Source organism: Protopterus annectens, chromosome 8.part0 (assembly GCF_019279795.1).
Source record: "Protopterus annectens isolate FY-2018-M chromosome 8.part0, PAN1.0, whole genome shotgun sequence".
NCBI classification, from domain to species: Eukaryota; Metazoa; Chordata; order Ceratodontiformes; family Protopteridae; genus Protopterus; species Protopterus annectens.
Genome location: NC_056741.1, coordinates 311,273,952 through 311,300,034, shown reverse-complemented (window position 1 = coordinate 311,300,034; position 26,083 = coordinate 311,273,952). Strand labels below are relative to the sequence as shown.

At 44.1% G+C, this 26,083-nt stretch overlaps 1 protein-coding gene across 2 annotated transcripts in view; it reads left to right on the top strand.

Moving 5' to 3' along the window:
* The window catches only part of ISG20L2 (interferon stimulated exonuclease gene 20 like 2), a 217,466-nt gene extending 195,518 nt beyond the window's left edge, over window positions 1-21,948 (top strand). For both annotated transcript variants that reach the window (XM_044079805.1, XM_044079806.1), the window contains exon 4: window positions 21,370-21,948. In XM_044079805.1, coding sequence (XP_043935740.1) covers window positions 21,370-21,483 — 114 coding nt within the window. In that variant the 3' untranslated portion in view covers window positions 21,484-21,948. The remainder of the gene's footprint in view (window positions 1-21,369) is intronic.
* The last annotated feature ends 4,135 nt before the right edge of the window (window positions 21,949-26,083 follow it).

Sequence of the window (26,083 nt, the reverse complement as noted above, 5' to 3'; positions counted from 1 at the left end):
CAGTAGTAGCTTACTGCAGACTCAAGGGAATTCAAATTTACCCTTATCTGGACGACTGTCTTATTCAGGCAGACAGCAAGGAGGTTTTACTCCAGCATCTACGGTTTGTTCAGGATCTCCTCAAGTTCCTGGGATTCACTGTAAACATAAAAAAGTCAAATTTGACACCCTCACAACAGATAATTTTTCTGGGCGCTTCTTTAAACACAACAACCCAGATGGCTTTTCTGACATACGAAAAACAGATGTTCTTCGTCTTCCCTTGCTGCAGTCCTGACTATTGGGTATAGTCCGCGTCCCAGTCGGCCCGAATAGCAGAGTATAAGGCTGACGTCGGTCATGGCGCCTTAGACTGTCGCCAGTGTCAGGGTACTGCGCATGACCGGCGTCATTTCCTCAGTCTTTTGCCATGGTCCGATGCAGAAGCAATTTTGCGAGTGCAGGTTGGCGTTCTGAGATTTTCGACCGGAGTTTCAGACGAAACAGAGTTGGCTAAACCCGTTGGAACATTTTGGTTTTTCTTGCCTCAGTAATTAACGGATGTCAGAAAAAGTGAATAACTGTATTTCTTGTGGGAAGCAGATATAGGGATTATCATACATTGTGTATACCTTGTTTAGGGCCTGAGCACGGCGTTGTTGGTTGCCGCTCTTGTGCTAGATTTAACAAGCGCACTATTAAGAGGAGGCTTGATTGTGCTAGGTTAGTGTTTGGAAAGCGTTGCAATTATAATATGCCGCCGGATGCTCCGGCCGCTTCATCCAAGCGCAGGACAAAACAGTGAAGCCTAGGGGTGAGGAACCGGCAGTCCCGGACGTCGGTTCTATAGAAGGCTCAGGAGAGCCAGAGGTTTTGCCAGGTGTCTCTATGGAGTCTCAGGCAGATACTTTACTGTTGCAGGATGTGCCCTCTCTGGAGGTAGGCCAGGCTGAGGGGGCTTCTCAGGTAACTGTTCTTCCCTCTCTTCCCAAGGTAGTTAGGGCCTCTCCTTCTGTTGCCAAAGCTTCTTTTAGAGGTAGGCCAAGTTCAGCTTCTGTGGGGCTTCTCCTAGCATTTGGGCTCTGTGCCTAAGAAACATATGCTTAAAATGGCAGAAGATTTGATTACTCTGATTAGAGGTTCTATGCCCCCGCCTGATAAGAGGCCTAGGGTGGAACAGGAGTTTGATAGTTTTGAACAGTGTTCACAGGCTTCAGAGTCTTCTGTGGAAGACTTGCATGAGTTTCCTGCTTATTCTGATTCTGGCGTGGATGATTCCACTCCTACAGCTTCTCCTCCTGAGGATTTTTCATTTTCAGAGACTCTTCACTCCATGAGGGAGCACTTTAAATGGGAAGGCCAGGATTACTCTGATTCCAGGAAAGGCTTAGGGAATTCTTGTTTTACCCCAGCATAGGCCCTTAGCTATTCCTCCTGTGTTGAATGTGGTGGAGGATGTTTTGCAGAGGCTTCCCTGAACCCTGACTCCTTGCCTCCTGCTCCTGTTAAGCCTGATAGGTATTATAGGGTGCCCAGCTCATAAGTATTTGTTTAAGAGTCCCAGGGCGGACCCAGAAACTGTTTCTCAGGGGCCTAAAGGTGTTAAAGCTTCTGTGGTTAAAAATCCTGTACCCTCTGATAAAGAGGCAAGGGCTTTGGATAGGTGGGGTAAGAAAGTGTATACTTCTTCCACTCTAGCCATGAGGCGTTGAATTGTCAGTTTCATATGCTGAAATATCAGAATTATCTCCTTTCACAATTGAAATCTAAGGTGGATGCTTTGGCGGAAGGTATTGAGTGTAAAATTGCTGGATTTGGTTCATGTGTCTGAACAAGTGGGTAAGCATTCTTTGCAGTGTGGTTTTGATGCTGTTCAGGCCTCCTCGAGGGTGGCTGCTACTAGTTCTGTTCTTCGCAGACATGCCTGGTTGAAGGATCAGAATTTAGCTGAGCATGTTAAGACAAGGATTTTGGATGCTCCTTTACAGTCTGATGTGTTGTTTGGACCGCCTGTGGAAGCAGTTTTAAAGAAAATGGAGGACAAAGCTAAGTCTATGCAGACTGTTAAAGATTTTTGCAGGTGCAGCCTCCAAGTTTAGTAGAAATTGGCCTGCTAAGGGTGGACATATCCTGCTTATAGTTCCCAGTCTAGGGGTAGGCCTAGGCGTGGTAGGGGCAGGGCTCAAGGTTCGTTTAGGCCTAGATCAGACAGTTCCCCTGCTCAGCCTCCTGGTGAGGGCAGGGGTCAGTCCTTTAAGTAAGCAGAACCAATGACCTGCCTTTTCAGCTGCCAGTGGATTCTCGTCTGGCAGCTCCTTTGGGAGGAAGATTGTCTCTCTTCAAAGAAAATTGGGATTTAATCACTCAAGACAGATGGGTGCTGGATATCATTCATCACGGTTACAGATTTTATTTCCACAATGCCTCCTTTCAAAGGCATGCCAGATGTTCCTCCTCCACAAAGAAAAGAGGCTCACAAGCAAGTTTCTCAGTTACTCCAGATAGGGGCCATTCAGCCAGTCCCTGTATCAGAAAGGGGCTTGGATTTTATTCTCGCCTGTTCCTAGTACCAAAGAAGGGAACACGTGGAGACCAATTTTGGATTTATCTATCCTCAACACTTATCTGGACATTCCCAAGTTCAAGATGTTGACATTACAGCAACTGTTACCTCTGCTGGGCAAGGATCACTGGATGGTAACTTTGGATCTCAAGGAAGCTTACCTTCATGTGCCTATAAGGCTAAGTTGCAGAAAGTATCTGCGGTTTGAACTGGAGATTTTCATTATCAGTTCTCTGCATTGCCCTGTGGCTTATCTACTGCCGCCAGAGTATTCACAAAGGTTCTGGCTCCAGTGATAGCTTACTTCAGGCTTCAAGGCATTCAAATCTATCCTTACTTGGACGACTGCCTGATTCTAGCTCAAGAAAAGGAAGACCTTCTACAGCATCTGGAATATGTCATAGCAGTGCTAAGATGCCTAGGGTATTCTGTGAGCGAAATAAAGTCCAGTCTAGTACCCTCTCAAGACATGTGCTTTCTGGGTGTGAGACTGAATACAGCAGCCCAGATGGCCTTTTAACCCCGGACAAACAAAAGAGTCTGTCACTTTACTTCCATCAACTATCTCATCAGTCCGTGCTGACTGCAAGGACAGTCCTTCAAGCATTAGGGTTCATGGCATCTTGTATTCTGGTGCTTCCCAATGCCAAACTGCATATGAGGAAGCTGCAATGGTATCTCAAAAATGTATGGACACAGCACTGCCAAGGTTTCGACACTGTCATTCACATAATACCTTGCCTTCAAAAGGAATTCTTGTGGTGGGCTCAGGAATGTCACCTAAACAAGGGACTCTCTGTGACCCGGCCAGAGGCGAGTCAGATTTTAACGACAGATGCCTCGGACACTTGGGGAGCTCATCTAAATGGAAAGTGGATACAAGACAAGTGGCCTGCCAGACTACAGCATCTACATATCAACATGAAGGAGATGTTAGCAGTCCAGTTTGCACTGATGGCGTTCAAGGAGTTACTTCTTCCAGGGCAGGTGTTGATTCTAACAGACAACACAACTGTCATGTGGTACATCAACAAGCAAGGGGCAACACATTCTTATCCTCTATGCAGGCAAGCAATGATTTTATGGGAGACTGCGTTAAGCCTGCAACTGACTCTTCAGGCAAGGTTTCTGCCAGGAGCACAGAACTCCCTAGCAGATGTATTAAGCAGACAAATCATGGATCCCCACGAGTGGAAACTGGATCTTCATGTATTTCAGAAATTGACAGTGTCATGGGGAACTCCAGACATAGATCTGTTCGCTTCTCCACTAAACCACCAGCTGCCAAAGTATTGCACAAAGGGGTTTCATCACACAGCTTGGAAAGTGGATGCTCTGTCTTTCAGTTGGAAAAACCTTCATGTCTATGCCTTTCCACCTCTGCCTCTTCTTCCAAAGGTATTATTAAAGGTCAGACAAGACAGGCCAAGGATGATTTTGATAGCTCCAGATTGGCCTCGGCAACACTGGTACCCACTTCTAAGGAGTCTTGTAAAGAAGCCTCCATGGCCTTTACCTCTGATTCCTCATCTGTTGTCTCAGAAGGACGGTCATCTGCTCAATGTCAAGCTTCAATCTCTTCATCTCACAGCTTGGCATATTCTGTGTTGAAGCACAGCAGGTCTCAGCTTCCTCAACAAGTTTTAAATGTGATTATGGAAGCTAGAAGGCCTAGTACTAGGAGAGTGTCAGAAAAATGGAAGAGATTTTTATTTTGGAGTACAGCAAAGAATTTGGAGATTTCAGAGCCTAATTTGAGTGTGGCTCTTCAATATCTTACTGAATTATTGGACAAAGGTTTGTCCTTCTCTTCCATAAAGATTCATGCTGCAGCAATTTCAGCTCACTATGATTGTGACCCACCTTTGTTTTCATCCTTTGTTCAAGCAGTTTCTTAGAGGGGCAAAGAATATAAGACCCCCATAGAGCTCCTACTCCTGCTTGGGATCTCAATTTTGTGTTGGAAAAACTTACTCTACAACCTTTTGAGCCTGCAGCTACTGCTGAATTGAAATATTTGTCATGGAAGACTGCTTTTCTGTTGGCTATTACTTCTGCAAGAAGGGTGTCTGAGTTGCAGGCCCTTATGGCAGTAGAGCCCTTTTGGTTTTCCATAAGGACAGGGTTTCATTACGTACTAATCCTTCCTTTATGCCTAAGGTGGTTTCTAGTGTGGCTTTAAACCAAACTATTCATTTGCCTACGTTTTTGCAGATCCTCAAAATAAAGGGGAAAAGATTTTGCGCTTTAGATGTACACAGGCAATTACGTTATTATTTGAGCAGGACTAAAGATTTTAGGCAGTCTCAGCAGTTACTTGTTTCTTTTGCTTTGAGTTCACAGGGCAAGCCTGTGTCAAAACAAACTATTTCTAGGTGGATTGGCTTTTGCATTGCATTTTGTTATTCCCATCATGGCAAAGAGGTTCCAGCTGGGATTAGGCCTCATTCCACTAGGGCTACTGCCACTTCAACAGCATTTCTAAGGGGTGGCAACTAAGGATATTCTGGAAGCAGCTACTTGGAGTTCAGTGCATACTTTCTCTAGGCATTATCACCTGCCTATATACTCTAAGACTAGGGCTGGTTTTGCCACAGCTGTTTTACAAGGCATGTTGTCAGCTCCTGCTGCTTTATAATTTGCCAGCCTCCCTTACCTCTGCTTTGGGATTCTACCCAATAGTCAGGACTGCAGCAAGGGAAGACGAAGAACATAGTACAGTTTTGTACCTACCATAAATGTAGATGTTCGAGGATTCCCTTGCTGCAGTCCAATTTACCCTCCCTCCTTCCCCTCTGTGTTTCAGGGTGGTTGTGTAGGTGAGTTTACATGTTTATATTTTTTGTATATATTGCTGTATATATTGTACATGTTTTTTGGTGCAGGTTGTTTTTGGGACTTGTCTTTTTGGGTCTTCTGACATCTGGGGCAAGAAAAGACTGAGGAAATGACGTCGGTCATGCGCATTAGTACCCTGACGTACTGCCGTCAGTCTAGGGCGCCATGCCCGCCGTCAGCCTTATACTCTGCTATTCGGGCCGACTGGGACGCGGACTATACCCAATAGTCAGGACTGCAGCAAGGGAATCCTCGAACATCTACATTTATGGTAGGTACAAAACTGTACTTTTCTGCTGGCTTCAACTTTCAAAACCTTGGCAACTTTAACTCAGCTATCTGCAAGGAGATTCCTGCAGGCTTTGGGTTACATGGCATCCTGCATCCTTCTCGTACCATATGCAAGACTACACATGAGGAAAATACAGTGGTACCTAAAAAGTGTATGGTCTCAGCATTGCCACAGTTTGGACATACTGATCTCCGTCCTGTCTTGTCTTCAAAAGGAATTCCTTTGGTGGTCCAGGGCATGTGCTCTAAACAAAGGGAAACCCTTCTGTCTGCCTCCTGCCACTCAGATCCTAACCACGGACGCCTCGGATTATGCTTGGGGAGCCCGTTTTCAGGGCAAATGTCCTGCAGGGCCTTTGGACAAAGGATCAGAAGCACCTGCATATCAATTTAAAGGAAATGTTAGCCGTTCAGAAAGCTCTAATGGCCTTCAGGAATCTTCTACAACCAGGACAACTACTGATACGGACAGACAACACCACAGTTATGTGGTACATAAACAAACAAGGGGGATCTCATTCCTACCCCCTTTGCAGACTAGCTATGGATCTATGGAACACAGCTCTAGCTTGCAATCTGGACCTTCAAGCTCAGTTTCTACCAGGGAAGCAAAACTTCCTGTTAGACAGTCTGAGCAGAAACCTTTCGGATCCACACGAATGGATGCTGGACACCGAAATATTCAGGATGATAACAGCAGTCTGGGGATGTCCTCACATAGACCTCTTTGCATCCCATCTCAATCAACTACAGAATTTTTGCACCAGGACTTTCCGCGAACAAGCTTGGAAAGTGGATGCACTATCTTTCAGTTGGAGAAACCTCTCAGGATATGCCTTTCCGCCTCTTCCTCTTCTTCCACGGGTTTTATTAAAGATCAAACAGGACAAGCCAAAGATGATAATCTTGTTGACCCCAAATTGGCCTCGACAGTTTTGGTACCCCACTCTGAAAAACCTATGTCTGGAGCCCCCTTGGGTCTTACCACAGACTCCAAACCTTCAGTCCCAACATCAGGGTCAGGTTCTACACTCCCATGTCCGCACTCTCAGCCTGGCAGCCTGGTTAATCCAGGGCCTTTGATTTCTTCTCCCCTATCCAAGCAGGTTATGGATGTCATTCTAGAAGCCAGACGTCCTAGCACTAGAAAATCTTATGCAGGAAAATGAAAAAGATGTTGTTCCTGGATGCAGGCTCAGGATTCTGATCCTCTTCTTCCGAACATTCCTTTAATTTTTCTTTACTTGACAGATCTCTTACATAAGGGTCTCTCTTTCTCTTCCATTAAGATACATGCCTCTGCTATTTCCACTCATTATAATACAGATCCTTCGATCTTTTCCCACCAGCTCATGAGACAGTTTCTCAGAGGAGCTAAGAACTTAAGACCTCCTAGATCTCCTCCCATTCCTGCTTGGGATCTCAACTATGTTTTGGGAAAGCTCACCTTGCCTCCTTTTGAGCCTGCTGCATCTTCTGACATCAAGTTTTTATCTTGGAAAACAGCCATCCTGTTAGCCCTGACCTCTGCCAGGAGAGTTTCAGAGTTGCAAGCACTTATGGCTGTGGAACCTTGTATTATTTTTCATCAAGACAGGGTGTCTTTGAGTACTAATCCTACCTTCATGCCTAAGGTGGTTTCCAAAGTGGCTTTAAATCAAACTATCCACTTGCCAACTTTTTTCCCCACTCCTCAAAATAAAGGATCTTACATTCCTTGGATGTTCACAGGCAGCTACGTTTTTACCTGGACAGAACCAAGGACATCAGAAAATCAGAGCAATTGTTTGTTTCTTATGCTTCAAGTTCCCAAGGTAAAGCCATTTCAAAACAGACCATTTCTAAATGGATTGCTCATGGAGTCAGATTTTGTTATTCACACCATGGAAGGCAAATCCCAGGGAGTATACGGACTCATTCCACCAGAGCTGCTGCCACTTCTGCTGCCTTCCTCAGGGGAGTTCCTACCAAAGACATTTTGGAAGCTCCAACTTGGAGTTCAGTGCACACTTTTTCAAAGCACTACAATCTACCTCTCTACTCTAAGTCTAGGGCAGGCTTTGCCTCTGCAGTCTTGCAGGGCCTTTTAGCCGCCCCTTCTACTTTATGAACACCTCCCTTTCATTCTGCTTTGGAATTCTACCCTACAGTCATGACTGCAACAGTGAAACACGATGAACATAGTACAGTTGTGTACACCTACCATAAATGTAGATGTTCGAGTGTCTTCACTGTTGCAGTCTGGGTTTCCCTCCCTCCTGTCCCCTCTTATTTTTACTTTTGTATGGTTCCTTTTTTCACCATGCTTCTGAGGTGTATTTGCAAAGGATATGGGACCTTTCTCATTTTGGGACTCCTGACATCTGGGGCAAGAAAAACTGGAGAACATGGCGTCGGCTGTCAGCTTTGTACTCCTGGCGCTCTGACGTCAGGGAGCATGGTTGAACAGCCAACGCCGGACCCAGACTTTGGGATTCTGGCCGACCGAGGACTGCCTGCCGGCAGGGGAGAACCCTACAGTCATGACTGCAACAGTGAAGGCACTCGAACATCTACATTTATGGTAGGTGTACACAACTGTACTTTTTGCCACCTCCCTCCATATAGACCCTCTGACCTTGTCCCATGTTAGCCCATTCATTTCTACAGGCCACTGACAGTCTATGAGATAGCAAAAGGGAGGTGAGAAACAAGGATCGTGGTTATCATCGAGTGGGGGTTAAAAGAAGTTCTTCTCTGCTTTAACGTCCAACCCCTACCCCCACACTTCTGTAATGGAAAGCACTGGAAAGCACAATGCAGTTCATGGACACTGCTTGATGGGCTTGCACTTTTGAGTTCTATTTTGCAGAGACTGCAAATGTTTTTCCTGTTTGACTGTTGCGATCCTAACTGATGGGATTTCCTGTCGTGGAAGCCCTTGGCCGGCTTGACTACCAGGGAATTTTCTCCTCCTCCTTTCTTCATCAAGATGTATTTTAATTGTAAAGGTCTGTTTTTCTACTTTTGCCAGCTTTTCTTCCATTGGAGATCGCCCTAGCTTCCTAATTTCATTTACAATCTTTTTTAGCATTAATTCTTCATCTATCCTGAAGAAGCAATCCTCTCTCAGTATGTTTGGAGTTTGCCATGTAAGGAACGACAGAAGAGCCTTTGTGCCTGCTTTTCTATTCCTTTGAAGATGTCCTTCATGGATGCATCTGCAGTCATAACAACTGGGTTGTCCTGTCGTCAGGCAGCCCTTCAGTCGGCCGGATTCCAAAGTCCGGGTCCGGCTTCGGCTGATGTCGCACTTCACCCGACGTCATCTCTGCTGGTCTCCGGGTATAAAGGCATCAGCCGACGCCATTTTCTCCAGTCTTTCTTGCCGCGTGGCGCCCGAAGCAGAATCTGTTCGCAAGTGCCGGTCGGCCGGATCCAGAGATTACTACTACCGAATACTACTTCGAAGACTTCTAAAAGCTAAGTACCCCGTTGGGGACTCTTTCTTGCCTCAGCCGATGTCAGAAAAAGTCAATAACTGTTTAACTTGTGGGAAACAAATACCTCATAAAGATTTCCACTCTTACTGTTTGCCTTGTTTAGGCCCAGACCACGACGTAGCAGCCTGTTCGGCCTGTGCTTCCTTCAACCGACGAACGCTTAGGCGTCGGTCGGAGTTTGCTGAACAGTTTTTCGGTTCAGATTTTGCGTACATTATGCTGTCGGATCCTCCGACTACCCAAATTATTAAGAAACGCAAAGAAAAAGACCGACACTCGCGGTCCACGGTTTCGGCCGAAACCATGGTGAAGCAAACCGCGAGTGTCTCGGTTTCGGCCGAAACTGAGAAAACTGATAAAAGCACAGCTGAATCTTTGACTACTTCTGAGGTTCCTGCTACCTTACTTGAATCGGCCTCTGAAATTTTACCTACTACAGTGGTTCCTAGTGAATTATCAGACACCATCCCTTTGGATGTCTCTACCCCAGCACGTGGTGCTGCTAGGCCTCCTGCAGCCATGTCCATTAAGGCCTTTGCCAGGGCTAAAGCAGCCAAGTCTACTAAATCAGTGCCTGTTAAACCCCCCTCAACCAGGCCCACTTCTAGTTCACAAATGCTTACTCTGGCAGAAGATTTAATATCCTTAATTAGGGGATCTCAATCTCACCCAGACAGGGCCTCTCAGCCCCCAGAGAAGAGACCTAGGGCAGAGCCCCGAGCCTGTGTCCTCTGATGATTCTGCGGATGACTCAGATATTACAGACCAGCCAGAGGCTCCCTTCTCCAATTATGAAGACTCAGATGCTGAAGAATCCATTCCTGCTGCTTCTCCACCAGAAGAATTCTCCTTTGGGGAAACCTTACATGCCATGCGAGAACAATTCCAATGGCAGCAACAGGATTTCTCAGATTCCAGAAAAAGACTTAGGACTTTTCTGCACCTTCCACAACACAGGCCCTTAGCTATACCTCCTGTCCTCTCTGTTGTGGACGATGCCTTTAATGATGTCTGCTCTGCACCAGATTCCTTACCTCCAGCCCCTGCCAAACCAGACAGATTTTACAGGGTACCAGACACTCATCATCACCTATACAAGGCCCCACTTGCAGACCCGAAACTATATCCCAGGGGCCTAAGGCAGTAGCCTCGACCACAGCAAAAACCCTATTCCTTCTGAAAGGGAAGCCAGGTCTTTAGACAGATGGGGCAAAAGTTTATACCTCAGCTACTCTCTCAGCTAGAGCTTTAAACTGTCAGTTTCACATGATACAATACCAAGAGTTTATGCTTGATCAGTTAACTAAAAACTATCCTCTGATGACTCTATAGATAAGAAATATGTATTAGAAATGGTAAATAACATACAACAGGTTAGTAACCATTCCTTAAAATGTGGCTATGATGCACTGGAGGCTTCATTTAGATCAGCCATGACTGGCACAGTGATAAGAAGACATGCATGGCTGAAGGAACAAGTCTTACGGATCATGTTAAAGCTAAGTTATTAGATGCTCCTATGGATAAGACCAGTTTGTTTGGTACACCTGCCCAGCAGGTAATGAAGAAAATGGAAGAAAAGGCAAAATCTGTTCAAGCGGTTAAAGATTTCTTGCAGGTTCAGCCCCAAGGTTTAGCAGGAACTGGCCTGCCAAAATTGGTCCTTTCCTGACTCCACAAGATCCCAAAGGGGCAGGAATAGACGTTCCAGAGGCAGAAACCAATCCAGAGGAGGTGCCTACAGAGGGCGACAGTGGCAAGGTAATAACAGAGGCACAGACACAGCCACTACCACTACAACAGCACAATCACAGTGACTTAACTCTAAATCCGCCTACCAGGGAACAAATAGCAGCTCCATTAGGCGGAAAATTAACCTTATTTTTGAAAAACTGGCACTATATCACAAAAGACAAGTGGGTTTTGCAAACCATAGACCAAGGTTACCGGTTCCACTTTCACACTTTACCAGTCAAAGAGGAATGCCAAACCTGCCTCCAAATCAAAAAACAGAAGCTTTACAGCAGATAATGCAATTAGCAAAGATGAGAGCTGTGGAAAGAGTGCCAATAACAGAACAAGGCAAAGGATTTTACTCCAGACTATTCCTAGTTCCAAGAAAGGAAAAAAGTTGGAGACCTATTCTCGACCTGTCCACCTTAAATACATACATCATTGTCCCAAAATTCAAAATGCTGACCCTACAGCAACTTCTTCCCATGCTGGGCAAGGAGTGTTGGCTGGTAACTCTAGATCTCAAGGAGGCATACCTGCACGTCCCCATTCGACCAATTTGCAGAAGATACCTCAGATTTCTTGCAGGATCAGAGCATTATCAATTCTCAGCATTGCCCTTTGGCTTATCTACTGCGCCCAGAGTATTCACAAAATGCCTGGCATCAGTAATCGCCCACTGCAGACTACAGGGAATCCAAATTTACCCATACCTGGACGACTGCCTGCTACAAGGGGACAACAAAAGCAAGCTGACAACAGATTTACAAAGGGTCATTTACTTGCTACAAGCACTGGGATACACAGTCAATTTACAAAAGTCAAGGCTGATACCATCCCAAACAAGGACATTCTTGGGCTGAATTGGACACTGTAAAACAAATGGCATTCCTAACCGCAGAAAAACAAAAGAACTCCCTCTTTACTTCTTGGCTCTAACAAAACAGAACAAGTTAACAGCAAGAAAAGTTCTGCAGGCCTTGGGCTACATGGCATCATGCATAATCTTGGTTCCACATGCCAGACTACATATGAGAAAACTACAGTGGTACCTAAGGAATTTATGGTCCCAACACAGGCACAGCCTAGAAGCAGAAATTCCACTAATCCCATGCCTAAAACAGGAGTTCCTATGGTGGGCTCAAGCATGCCAGTCAAACCCAGGCCTACCCTTTCACAGCTATCAAGCAAGCCAGACCATCACAACAGCCGCCTCAGAACTAGGATGGGGGGCTCACATGCTGGACAAATGCGTACAAGGATTGTGGGCCAGGATCAACTTCACCTGCACATCAACCTAAAAGAAATGCTGGCAGTAAAACTGGCAATCCAAAATTTCAGACCATTTCTCAAAGAGGGCCATTTGATGATAAGGACAGACAACACCACAGTCATGTGGTACATCAACAAGCAGGGAGGCACTCATTCATACCCCCTATGCAGAATGACTTTGGAGCTTTGGAACCTGGCACTCAGCTACAACATCCAGTTACAGGCAATATTTGTACCGGGAAAGGACAATACTCTAGCAGACATATTGAGCAGAACCACATCGGATGCCCACGAATGGATGCTACACCCGGACATCTTCAAGACCATCTCAAAGAAATGGGGAAGGCCACAGATAGATCTATTCGCTTCCCCTCTCAATCACCAGCTCAAAAAAAATTCTGCACAAGGACATTCCACCCACTTGCATGGAAAGTGGATTCGCTCTCCTTCAGCTGGAAAGGTCTAACAGCATATGCATTTCCACCTCTTCCCTTGATACACAAGGTATTACTAAAAATCAAGGAGGAACGTCCAAGGATAACCCTGATAGCTCCAAACTGGCCAAGACAACACTGGTACCCATTGCTGAGGAGCATGTCTCGGGACAACATGTGGCCAATACCCCTGATGCCTTTGATGTTAACTCAGAACAACTACAGCATCATGCATCCAAACCTAAAAACGTTGCAACTGACTGCATGGAACATCACATAGCAGCAACTAACCCAGAACTTTCCCAAAGGGTTAAAGACATTATCCTTGAAGCCCGCAGACCTTCAACAAGAAGGAACTATGCAGGAAAATGGAAAAGGTTTGATGTTCTTCGTCTTCCCTTGCTGCAGTCCTGACAATTGGGTATAGTCCGCGTCCCAGTCGGCCCGAATACCAGAGTATAAGGCTGACGTCGGTCATGGCGTTTTCCTTAGTCTTTTTGCCGCATGGTCCGATGCAGAAGCAATTTTGCGAGTGCAGGTTGGCGTTCTGAGATTTTCGAAAGGAGTTTCAGAAATTCAGAGTTGGCTAAGTAAACATTTTAGTTTTCTTGCCTCAGTATTTAACCGGATGTCAGAAAAAGTGAATAACTGTATTTCTTGTGGGAAACAGATACCGCATAGGGATTATCATACATTGTGTATACCTTGTTTAGGGCCTGCGGCGTTGTTGGTTGCCGCTCTTGTGCTAGATTTAACAAGCGCACTATTAAGAGGAGGCTTGATTGTGCTAGGTTAGTGTTTGGGAAGCGTTGCAATTATACTATGCGTCGGATGCTCCGGCGCCTGCTTCATCTAAGAAGCGCAAGGACAAAACAGTGAAGTCTAGGGGTGAGGAACCGCAGTCCGGACGGTCCTTTAGAAGGCTCAGGGAGCCAGAGGTTTTGCCAGGAGTCTCTATGGAGTCTCAGGCAGATACTTTACTGTTACAGGATGTGCCCTCTCAGGAGGTAGGCCAGGCTGAGGGGCTTCTCAGGTAGCTGTTCTTCCTCTCTCTTCCCAAGGTAGTTCTGGCCTCTCCTTCTGTTGCCAAAGCTTCTTTTAGAGGAAGGCCAAGTTCAGCTTCTGTAGGGGCTTCTCCTAGCATTTCGGCTCTGTGCCTAAGAAACATATGCTTAAAATGGCAGAAGATTTGATTACTCTGATTAGAGGTTCTATGCCCCACCTGATAAGAGGCCTAGGGTGGAACAGGAGTTTGATAGTTTTGAACAGTGTTCACAGGCTTCAGAGTCTTCTGTGGAAGACTTGCAAGAGTTTCCTACTTATTCTGATTCTGATGTGGATGATTCCACTCCTTCAGCTTCTCCTCCTGAGGATTTTCCATTTTCAGAGACTCTTCCTCCATGAGGGAGCACTTTAAATGGGAAGGCCAAGATTACTCTGACTCCAGAAAAGGCTTAGGGAATTGTTTTGCCCCAGCATAGGCCCTTAGCTATTCCTCCTGTGTTGAATGTGGTGGAGGATGTTTTTGCAGAGGCTTCTCTGAACCCTGATTCCTTGCCTCCTGCTCCTGTTAAGCCTGATAGGTATTATAGGGTGCCCGAAGCTCATAAGTATTTGTTTAAGAGTCCCAGGGCGGACCCAGAAACTGTTTCTCAGGGGCCTAAAGGTGTTAAAGCTTCTGTGGTTAAAAATCCTGTACCCTCTGATAAAGAGGCAAGGGCTTTGGATAGGTGGGGTAGGAAAGTTTATACTTCTTCCACTCTAGCCATGAGTTGAATTGTCAGTTTCATATGCTGAAATATCAGAATTATCTCCTTTCACAATTGAAATCTAAGGTGGATGCTTTGGCGGAAGGTATTGAGTGTAAAGAATTGCTGGATTTGGTTCATGTGTCTGAACAAGTGGGTAAGCATTCTTTGCAGTGTGGTTTTGATGCTGTTCAGGCCTCCTCGAGGGTGGCTGCTACTAGTTCTGTTCTTCGCAGACATGCATGGTTGAAGGATCAGAATTTAGCTGAGCATGTTAAGACCAGGATTTTGGATGCTCCTTTACAGTCTGATGTGTTGTTTGGACCGCCTGTGGAAGCAGTTTTAAAGAAAATGGAGGACAAAGCTAAGTCTATGCAGACTGTTAAAGATTTTGCAGGTGCAGCCTCCAAGTTTAGTAGAAATTGGCCTGCTAAGGGGTGGACATATCCTGCTTATGGTTCCCAGTCTAGGGGTAGGTGTAGGGCAGGGCTCAAGGTTCGTTTAGGCCTAGATCAGACAGTTCACCTGCTCAGACTTCTGGTGAGGGCAGGGGTCAGTCCTTCGTAAGCAGAACCAATGACCTGCCTTTTCAGCTGCCAGTGGACTCTCGTCTGGCAGCTCCTTTGGGAGGAAGATTGTCTCTTTCAAAGAAAATTGGGATTTAATCACTCAAGACAGATGGGTGCTGGATATCATTCATCAGGGTTACAGATTTTATTTCCACACAATCCCCCCTTTCAAAGGCATCCCACATGTTCCTCCTCCACAAAGAAAAGAGGCTCACAAGCAAGTTTCTCAGTTACTCCAGATAGGGGCTATTCAGCCAGTCCCTGTATCAGAAAGGGCGCCTGTTCCTAGTACCAAAGAAGGGGAACACGTGGAGACCAATTTTGGATTTATCTATCCTCAACACTTATCTGGACATTCCCAAGTTCAAGATGTTGACGTTACAGCAACTGTTACCTCTGCTGGGCAAGGATCACTGGATGGTAACTTTGGATCTCAGGAAGCTTACCTTCATGTGCCCATACGGCTAAGTTGCAGAAAGTATCTGCGGTTCGAACTGGAGATTTTCATTATCAGTTCTCTGCATTGCCCTTTGGCTTATCTACTGCGCCCAGAGTATTCACAAAGGTTCTGGCTCCAGTGATAGCTTACTTCAGGCTTCAAGGCATTCAAATTTATCCTTACTTGGACGACTGCCTGATTCTGGCTCAAGAAAAGGAACACCTTCTACAGCATCTGGAATATGTCATAGCAGTGCTAAGATGCCTAGGATATTCTGTGAATAAAGTCCAGTCTAGTACCCTCTCAAGACATGTGCTTTCTGGGTGTGAGACTGAATACAGCAGCCCAGATGGCCTTTTAACCCCGGACAAACAAAAGAGTCTGTCACTTTACTTCCATCAACTATCTCATCAGTCCGTGCTGACTGCAAGGACAGTCCTTCAAGCATTAGGGTTCATGGCATCTTGTATTCTGGTGCTTCCCAATGCCAAACTGCATATGAGGAAGCTGCAATGGTATCTCAAAATGTATGGACACAGCACTGCCAAGATTTGGACACTGTCATTCAAATAATACCTTGCCTTCAAAGGAATTCTTGTGGTGGGCTCAGGAATGTCACCTAAACAAGGGACTCTCTGTGACCCGGCCAGAGTCAGATTTTAACGACAGATGCCTCGGACACTGCTTGGGAGCTCATCTAAATGGAAAGTGGATACAAGACAAGTGGCCTGCCAGACTACAGCATCTACATATCAATATGAAGGAGATGTTAGCAGTCCAGTTTGCATTGATGGTTCAAGGACTTACTTCTTCCAGGGCAGGTGTTGATTCTGACAGACAACACAACTGTCATGTGGTACATCAACAAGCAAGGGGAACACATTCTTATCCTCTATGCAGGCAAGCAATGATTTTATGGGAGACTCGTTAAGCCTGCAACTGACTCTTCAGGCAAGGTTTCTGCCAGGAGCACAGAACTCCCTAGCAGATGTTTTAAGCAGACAAATCATGGATCCCCAGGTGGAAACTGGATCTTCATGTATTTCAAAATTGACAGTGTCATGGGGAACTCCAGACATAGATCTGTTCGCTTCTCCACTAAACCACCAGCTGCCAAAGTATTGCACAAAGGGGTTTCATCACACAGCTTGGAAAGTGGATGCTCTGTCTTTCAGTTGGAAAAACCTTCATGTCTATGCCTTTCCACCTCTACCTCTTCTTCCAAAGGTATTACTAAAGGTCAGACAGGACAGGCCAAGGATGATTTTGATAGCTCCAGATTGGCCTCGGCAACACTGGTACCCACTTCTAAGGAGTCTTGTAAAGAAGCCTCCATGGCCTTTACCTCTGATTCCTCATCTGTTATCTCAGAAGGACGGTCATCTGCTCAATGTCAAGCTTCAATCTCTTCATCTCACAGCTTGGCATATTCTGTGTTGAAGCATGGTAGGTCTCAGCTTCCTCAACAAGTTTTAAATGTGATTATGGAAGCTAGAAGGCCTAGTACTAGGAGAGTGTACGCAGAAAAATGAAAGAGATTTTTATTTTGGAGTACAGCAAAGAATTTGGAGATTTCAGAGCCTAATTTGAGTGTGGCTCTTCAATATCTTACTGAATTATTGGACAAAGGTTTGTCCTTCTCTTCCCTGAAGATTCATGCAGCAGCAATTTCAGCTCACTATGATTGTGACCCACCTTTGTTTTATGATCCTTTGTTCAAGCATAAACGGTTTCTTAGAGGGCAAAGAATATAAGACCCCCACGAGAGCTCCTACTCCTGCTTGGGATCTCAATTTTGTGTTGGAAAAACTTACTCTACAACCTTTTGAGCCTGCAGCTACTGCTGAATTGAAATATTTGTCATGGAAGACTGCTTTTCTGTTGGCTATTACTTCTGCGAGAAGGGTGTCTGAGTTGCAGGCCCTTATGGCAGTGGAGCCCTTTTGATTTTCCATAAGGACAGGGTATCATTACTAATCCTTCCTTTATGCCTAAGGTGGTTTCTAGTGTGGCTTTAAACCAAACTATTCATTTGCCTACGTTTTTGCAGATCCTCAAAATAAAGGGAAAAGATTTTGCACACTTTAGATGTACACAGGCAATGCGTTATTATTTGAGCAGGACTAAAGATTTTAGGCAGTCTCAGCAGTTACTTGTTTCTTTTTGAGTTCACAGGGCAAGCCTGTGTCAAAACAAACTATTTCTAGGTGGATTGGCTTTGCATTGCATTTTGTTATTCCCATCATGGCAAAGAGGTTCCAGCTGGGATTAGGCCTCATTCCACTAGGGCTACTGCCACTTCAACAGCATTTCTAAGGGGTGGCAACTAAGGATATTCTGGAAGCAGCTACTTGGAGTTCAGTGCATACTTTCTCTAGGCATTATCACCTGCCTATATACTCTAAGACTAGAGCTGGTTTTGCCACAGCTGTTTTACAAGGCATGTTGTCAGCTCCTGCTACTTTATAATTTGCCAGCCTCCTTACCTCTGCTTTGGGATTCTACAATTGTCAGGACTGCAGCAAGGGAAGAGAACATAGTACAGTTTTGTACCTACCATAAATGTAGATGTTCGAGGATTCCCTGCTGCAGTACCTCCCTCCTTCCCTGTGATTCAGGGTGGTTGTGTAGGTGAGTTTACATGCATGTATATTTTTGTATTTATTACTGTATATATTGTACATGTTTTTTGGTGCAGGTTGTTTTTGGGACTTGTCTTTTTGGGTCTTCTGACATCTGGGGCAAGAAAAGACTGAGGAAATGACGTCGGTCATGCGCATTAGTACCCTGACGTACTGACGTCAGTCTAAGGCGCCATGACGCCAGCCTTACTCTGGTATTCGGACTATACCCAATTGTCAGGACTGCAGCAAGGGAATCCTCGAACATCTACATTTATGGTAGGTACAAAACTGTACTTCATTTGGAGCACTGAAAGAGGAAAAGACGTGTCAATTATTGATATGGCTAACATTCTGGAGTATCTGGCAGAGCTTCTACATACAGGCCTGTCCTATTCCTCCATCAAGATACATGCATCAGCTATTTCAGCAGAATACAGCTTTGATCCACCTGTCTTTTCACATCCTTTACTCAGGCAGTTCCTCAGAGGAATCAAGAATGTGAAACCTCCAAGGAAACCACCATTGCCAGCTTGGGATTTGAACTTTGTGCTAGAAAAATTGACACTCGCACCTTTTGAACCAGCAGCTACAGCGGACCTACAGCATCTATCGTGGAAAACTGCTTTCCTACTGGCAATAACCTCAGCAAGGAGGGTCTCTGAACTTCAGGCCCTAATGGCAGTACAGCCCTTCCTAATCTTCCACCAAGATAGAGTGTCCATGAGGACTAATCCTACGTTTATGCCTAAGGTGATATCCAGAGTGTCTTTAAACCAGGCAATCCACCTACCTACCTTCTTTCCCAACCCACAAAATAGAGGGGAAAGAATGCTGCATTCCTTGGATGTACATAGACAGTTACGCTACTACCTGGACAGAACAAAAAGTAGCAGGAAAACTGACCAGCTTTTTGTAGCCTATGCAACAGGAAGGGAAGGAAAAGCTATTTCTAAACAGACAATCTCCAAATGGATAGGAAATTGCATACGATTCTGTTACTCCTTCCATGGAAAACCAATTCCACAGAACATAAGGCCTCATTCTACAAGGGCAACAGCCACTACCACAGCCTTCTTACGAGGAGTGGCAACCAAGGACATTATTGAGGCGGCTACTTGGACCTCCGTGCATACATTTGCCAAACATTATAACTTACCTTTGTACTCCAGATCCCGAGCAGGGTTTGCCTCTGCTGTGCTGCAAGGGATCCTAACCACACCATAATCTATTTTTTCCCTCCTCCCTTAGTTGGCTATGGTATTCTACCCAGTTGTTATGACTGCAGATGCATCCATGAAGGACATAGTACAGTTTTGTACCTACCATAAATGTAGATGTCCGAACTGGATAGCATCTGCAGTCAGGATTACCCTCCCTCCTCCCCTCTGTGGTACTCCTAGGGTATTTACCCTCCTAATAGCTAGCTAGTGGGGGGAGTCTCTTATGGTGTATTTGTTTGTATATATGTACATACATGCTTATTTTCTGAGTTTGCCTTCTATCCTTTTGGAAACATTGGCATTTATCCAAAAATTAGCCTTCCAGGAAGGGCAACTGGCATCTGGGGCAAGAAACACTGAAGAAAATGGCGTCGGCTGATGCCTTTATACCCGGAGACCAGCAGAGATGACGTCGGGTGAAGTGCGACATCAGCCGAAGCCGGACCCGGACTTTGGAATCCGGCCGACTGAAGGGCTGCCTGACGACAGGACAACCCAGTTGTTATGACTGCAGATGCTATCCAGTTCGGACATCTACATTTATGGTAGGTACAAAACCGTACTTTTTGTTATCTGGAAGACGGTGCTTCTCTTGGTTTTACCGTGGCCAGAAAAGATTCTGAGTTAAACATGTGTATGTTCTCTGAACCTTTATTTGTTTTGCTCACAAGATAAAGGTAGCCATATTTTCTTTCTTTTATCCCTAAAGCCATGTTAGACATTGCTTTGAATCCAGAAATTCAGTTGTCTTCTGTTCATTCTCATTCTCAAAATATAGGTGAGTTTTGCATCTCATAGATTTGGGAGATATTGTTTTTTTTATTACAGTTCCTGGACTGATGGCTTCAGAAGTCATTATCAACTGTTTGCTTCTTTTATTCAGAATACATGGGTTACTTCAGTGAGTAAACAAAGCATTTTCAACCAATTTCCATGTTGACTTGGCTATTTTTTCATGACTTCATCTGGCCCGACTCTTCATAGTCCTATTGGGGCTTATTTCAGGAGAAGAATGGCATTCCCTGCAGTCTTCTTTTGAGAAGTACCAGTGACAGTTCCCTTATTAAGCAATCACCTGGTGCAAATGCACACATTTAGTATGCATTACAGATTACACTGTTTCCGGGGCTGGGAGGAGGGTTGCTACGTCAGTCATTCAGGTAGGTTGGCTGGGGCCTCTGCCCAGCCTGTGGATTCATATCTCAGTATAATGCTCAAAAGTTAAAGGATTACTGAGAACTATTGGTTAAGTTTATACGTGATGGCAATGTGAATGATGACTCCCATTAACAGTAGGTGATTAAATTCATTTGTTTCTTCACAGTGTTACTTCTCTCCTTCTTTTCCTGTCTTGTAGGATTTTTTTTTTACTGATTTAAGTTTATTTTAACATGGACATTGTGTAACTATGGGATGCTTAGCAACATGTCCTTTTAGACATTAAATCTGTAGTGCAGTAAAAAATGTTTCATTGTAGTTGTCAATGGATGGCATTTTAGTCTAAACTGTCTTTATGAAGTATTGCAGTTTTAGAGTATACTATTATGGCCTGGGGTGAACACTAAGCTTGTCTTGAGTGGTATTTCATACAAGAGGCACGTTCGTTGGCCAGTTTTGGCTAAAGTTAGTGGCAGTGACATAGTTAAACATACTGTAATTTTGGTTGGGAGTGGGGAGGGCACTGCCTACAACTTCACACATTTTTTCATGGCTTTTGGTCTTAGAACTGGTTTGAACTCCCTGGAAACTGGGCTGTCCCTCTGTGGTGGGCACTGCTGGACAACCCAGCCATTCAGGAAGAGAATCTACTGCTATGTGAAGTCTTACCTGATAGATTAGTCCGTCTAATTGATTTGTAACCTCAGTGGTAAAGGATTACTATGAAGACAGGATTATATTTAGCCATTTACTGGTATGATGAATATGGTACACAGCTGTTCTTGTCCATTTGTTTGTAGCAGTAAGCTTTTCAGATTCATTATAGTAATGGAATTAGTTCATGAGACATATGTTGTGCTTTTTAGTCAGCAGTTCCTTGGTGATTTCATTGCCAAGATTAATGAGGCAGTACTATTATCTCTTCTCATCTTGTCATAAGATTGGAATGTACTAGGCTGAGGCAGGTTGGTTATTTTATCATGTCAAAAAGTAACATTTCCAGCTTGTCTTTGTCTAGGTTGGCAAAAGTGGTCATTCATCAGTGGAAGATGCTAAAGCCACAATGGAACTTTACCGAATGATCGAAGCAGAGTGGGAGAAAGAACTAGCATCGATTCCAGATTCTAAATAATAAGAGATTGGAGTTATTTCCAGGCAGAGTGCAAAAATCAAAGCTGAAATAATCCAGCAGAATTACTCATTTACCAAAAGGAAGTGGCACTGAAACTACAGCAAGACTTAACATGAAAGCACACCAGAAATAACAGGAGTGACATTTAAATGAGGACTTAAGTGAAAACAGACTGTTAACCACTATATATCCAAATTAACTTGGTAACAGTGTAGGGTTGGTTGTCACATAGTTTGAAGTGGTTTAGCACCTTTGACTTGAGCTGCAGTAGTTTCATGAAAATATTTAACTAAGATGAAAAAGAGAATGGTGCCACACCACAAAGGTAAATGTGATGGTTACTTGGCACATAGCTGTTTCACACACATCTTTTGTGTTTCATCAAGGGTTTCAATCTCTGATTAGCTGAGATTCTTGTTGATAAGGTTATATACAGATTGAAAAATTAAATTAATTCAAAAACTGTGTGTGTGTAGCAGTTCCGTTTGTAACATGGAAAGTGGAAACACTGGCTTACTTAGGTTCAGAGCATTTTTGGAACTTTAAACATTGGGACCAAAGAAGTGCACGGATTTAAATTGTGGAAATTTTGCATATGGTACGGTTTGCTTAACCACTGCCCTTTTAGCAGGTTATTTATGCAAGAAGCTACCATATAAAGCCATGAGCCAGCTTTGGGACTGTATGTTGTTGTTAATAATCTTACTGTTTTTTTCATCTGTGAAACGTGGTGAATTCCAATGTTTTTCTCTAGCAGTATTGGCACCCTGGGTGAACTATTGCAGATGCAGTGTCAACACTGTCTCACTGATGTGGCCTGGTACACACCATCCTTGTAACTTGTGGAATGTGTTAAGTTCTTCTCACTGCTTAATATATGTAGTCACTTGATTGTATTTTTCACTTTTCAGTACCTTGTCTTTTTGTCCATGAGTATTAGAAAGTTCTCACTTAAGGTTCACTTTTGTGCTCTTCCTGCGGGCTTCCTATTGTTACATAAGATTTCTTTGGATCTAAAGGTAAAGTGTTTCCTAAAGTGATATTACATGTCCTATATTCTTTTTGTCCATACTTATCAGCCTGGGGGTTGAATGTTTATTTAATTAACTGACTTTAAGAGACCTGAAGTTGTCAGATTAGCTGCTGGCATAACTTTTAGGGAGATTTTTGAGATCTTCTTCATGGATCTCTGTTAAGTTGTAACCTATAGCGATCTGTGTCACAGAGTCTAATGCTCTTTCTGACTTTTCTGAGCTGAGAATTGTCCCCAGGGCTGGACTTGATGGCACCTTACCGTACATATCTTCATGTACTTGGTATGCAGGAGGTATCGCCCATGCCATTTTAAGTTTTTTGTTGTAGGGTACGAGTTTGAGACAGGCGAGTACATCGCAATACTTAATTGGTCCAGTGCTGTGACTGAAGAGTATTGAGGGGTAAGTACCCTTTTGGAAACCCTTTTCATTCAGTGTCTTTACAGTTGTTTGTAATTTGTTTTGTAAGTAGGAGTCTAGGAAACAAACTACCAGACATTGAGGAGTGAAGTATGCCCTCACCTGTGAAAGCCAGCAGGTGTATTTATATATCTACAGATGCCTTATCAGTGTCTTTACAGTTGTTTGTAATTTGTTTTGTAAGTAGGTGTCTAGGAAACAAACTACCAGACATGGAGGAGTGAAGTATGCCCTTACCTGTGAAAGCCAGCAGGTGTATTTATATATCTACAGTTTTCTGTCCAAGTCTGGGACATAATGTGGTTAGCTGTAGTATCTGCCAGGGTTTTCGTCCAAAGATTTTAAAGAGAGGGCAGGAAGTTAGACCAGGTCTAACAGAGATTTGCAGCCCTGTTGAAATTATTTGCCATGTTCCTATCCCAGTGACTTCCCATGCTCTGGAACAAGATTCCAGTCTACATTAGGCAGAGCTCCTCGCTAACACTCTTCAAGAGAAACCTTGACGAGTGGATGTGAAATAGAAAGTTTACCCCGGGAATCACTTCAATGGCTCTGCTGGAGAAAAGCACAGGGAACTAATCTAAGGGGGTGGCGAAAGCCAACACAATTCCGGCTAGGCTTGTAAATGCCTTCAGGCAGATAGCCTAGTACCTACCTATGAACCTGTGTCTGCAGACATGCAACAGTAGAGTGGCATGATTGTTCATCCCAGAAAGAAAAGAAGAGAAGAATGTCCATGCGGTGAAAGAAAGGGAGATTGAACTTTCAGGTTAATTTGGATACCCTTAGTGAGGACAACAGTTCTTATTCCTGATGCCTGCTACTGACGAAACCTACAACTTTGTCAGTTCTGGAGACTACCATGCCTGCAGTTCCTTGCATGTGCCATTAGACTGAAGTCCAAGTCCTACATTTTGTAGTGAATGTTGTCCTGTTATGTCCAGTTTGGAATGATATTTGATTATTAAGGAAGGGGGAGAGAGGAATTCCCACAATTATTGTCAAAGATGATATCCTCCACACTCTCAAGTGAGAATCCAGGGATGTCCCCCCAAGAATTTCTAAAACTCTGGCAGCTGCCAACCCTCATAAGACCACAGTGCTTGTACCTAAGCCTTCTTTTACGCTTAGACAGCTGCCTGTTGACATGGTCCCAGCCATCTTCCTGCCTGGCTCAGGTTTTCGTCCATCTTCAGTGTAGCTTGCAGCCAGATTCAGAACAGTCCTGTATGTCTGGAGTACCCCCCAAGAGGAAAAGGACAGTCTTTTTGAGCCTTGAAGACCAAATCCTAACCTACACACACACTAGTGACCTAACTATACAACAGTAAGTAAACAAGACTTGTTTAGAGAAGGTTTCTTAACTGAGCATCATAAGTGTAGTTGTTTTTTTAGCACCTGGGGTTAATCCCCATACCGGTGCCCTACCTCCCTAGCTCTTTATTTGAAGAAGGAAAAAAAGGTCTGCAGTCTGCTGGCTGGTGATCTTGAAATGCAGGAGACAATAGACAACCAGATCCTGTTTCTACATTCCACCATTGCACTTCCCCAGCTGAGGGGGGAAAAAACTCTGAGATCAGGTACCCGGAAATACAGAAATGTAGGAGCCAATCACTTCTATTTCTGCACCCTGCCCCTATCCTTTCTTGCTTAGCTGGAAAAAAAAAAGAAACCACTTTTTTTTTTTTTTAATTTAAACAGTAGCAAACTGCTTGCTACAGTGTATACCACAGATGGAGATTTAGTAAAAAAAAACAAATTTGTTTTCCTTTAAAACTGTAGTGGTTTATATGACACACTGAGCATTACAGCACTCAGTTTTTAATGAGAACATTTTTTTGTTCTTTTAAACTGTAGCAAACTTCTTACTACAATTACAGTTTACACCATATAAAGTGTTACAGTGCTCAGCTTTGACTACAGATTCAATAATGGCTTATAAAAGCCAGTATGCACTAAACAGTGATTGGAATTGGCCAAATGGGCCACTAACACTGTGTACTTGGGGCAGTTGCCCACTTCATCCCACACTAGCATGCTACTGTTTGGCATATTCCAAGCCTGTGGAATATTACCTCTACAAGTCAGCTGAAGTGCTGCTTCAGCCACTTTAAGGCTAGTGTTGCTAATGGATGAGTAGACTCAGGTTTGCACAAGGGTTGTCATGTACAAGATTTGGGAAGTGATCACTGTAATTGCTTGATAAAGGAGGCATGCACTTTTAAGTGGGTCTGCTTAAAGATATGTATGGCTAGGCATCTTATAGACATCATGATCACTTGCCTAGTGTTGTTCCTATGTTTTTAATCCTATGTCTCCGCAGTGAGAGTCTCGGACTCATCTAATTCAGAACAGGAAAAGAACTGGACTGTAGATCACAGCTTTTAATTAATTTATTTATTTAATGAATTAATTTATCCTTTGATGACTGGGTTAGTCTCACTAGGCTAGTGGCCTTTTTTAGGGGGATGCTTGAAATGGTATTTATATTGCTAGGGGAAATTTGGCCAGGGAGTCAGGGAACTTCCCTCTACTCTTTTCAGTAAGTGATGTGGTGTATTTTACATTCACCTGAGCAACCACCAGTTTAAACAGATTGGATGTTGGCTTAATATCTCACCCAAAGTATGGTACACATAGAGTATAACACCCACGTAATGATGACCTGCAGTGTCAGCAGTTTGAAAATGAATTCAGTCACCTGGAGTGGGAGTAGAACTCATAGCCTTCTGATCTACCAGCACCAAAGGGAGTGTGCTATCTGTTGAGGCAGTGACACTGCTAACTGTAATACTATATATCACAGCTTTCCTCCCCTTTGCTACAGATAGTAAAGACACTTAGGCCTTCAGTCCTCTACCAGAGGCTGTCATTTGGGGATTCTCTGTTTGTCATGAGCAAACACAAAGTGATCATTCTTGGAGACCTTTGATTCTCAGAAAAGTTACTGGAACCTTCTACCTCTTGGGTTCTTCTAAGCCAGTGGCTGTCCCTCCAGTCCAGGAAGCGCTTTTGGATTTTTTAGACAGGGTCCTTAGAACTTGATTCAAAACTCCCCATCCCCACAGATTTTATAGGTTTCAGGATCCTCTTAAGTTTCTGCATAATAATCATATTGCAGATCCAAACACAAGGTTCCTGGAAAC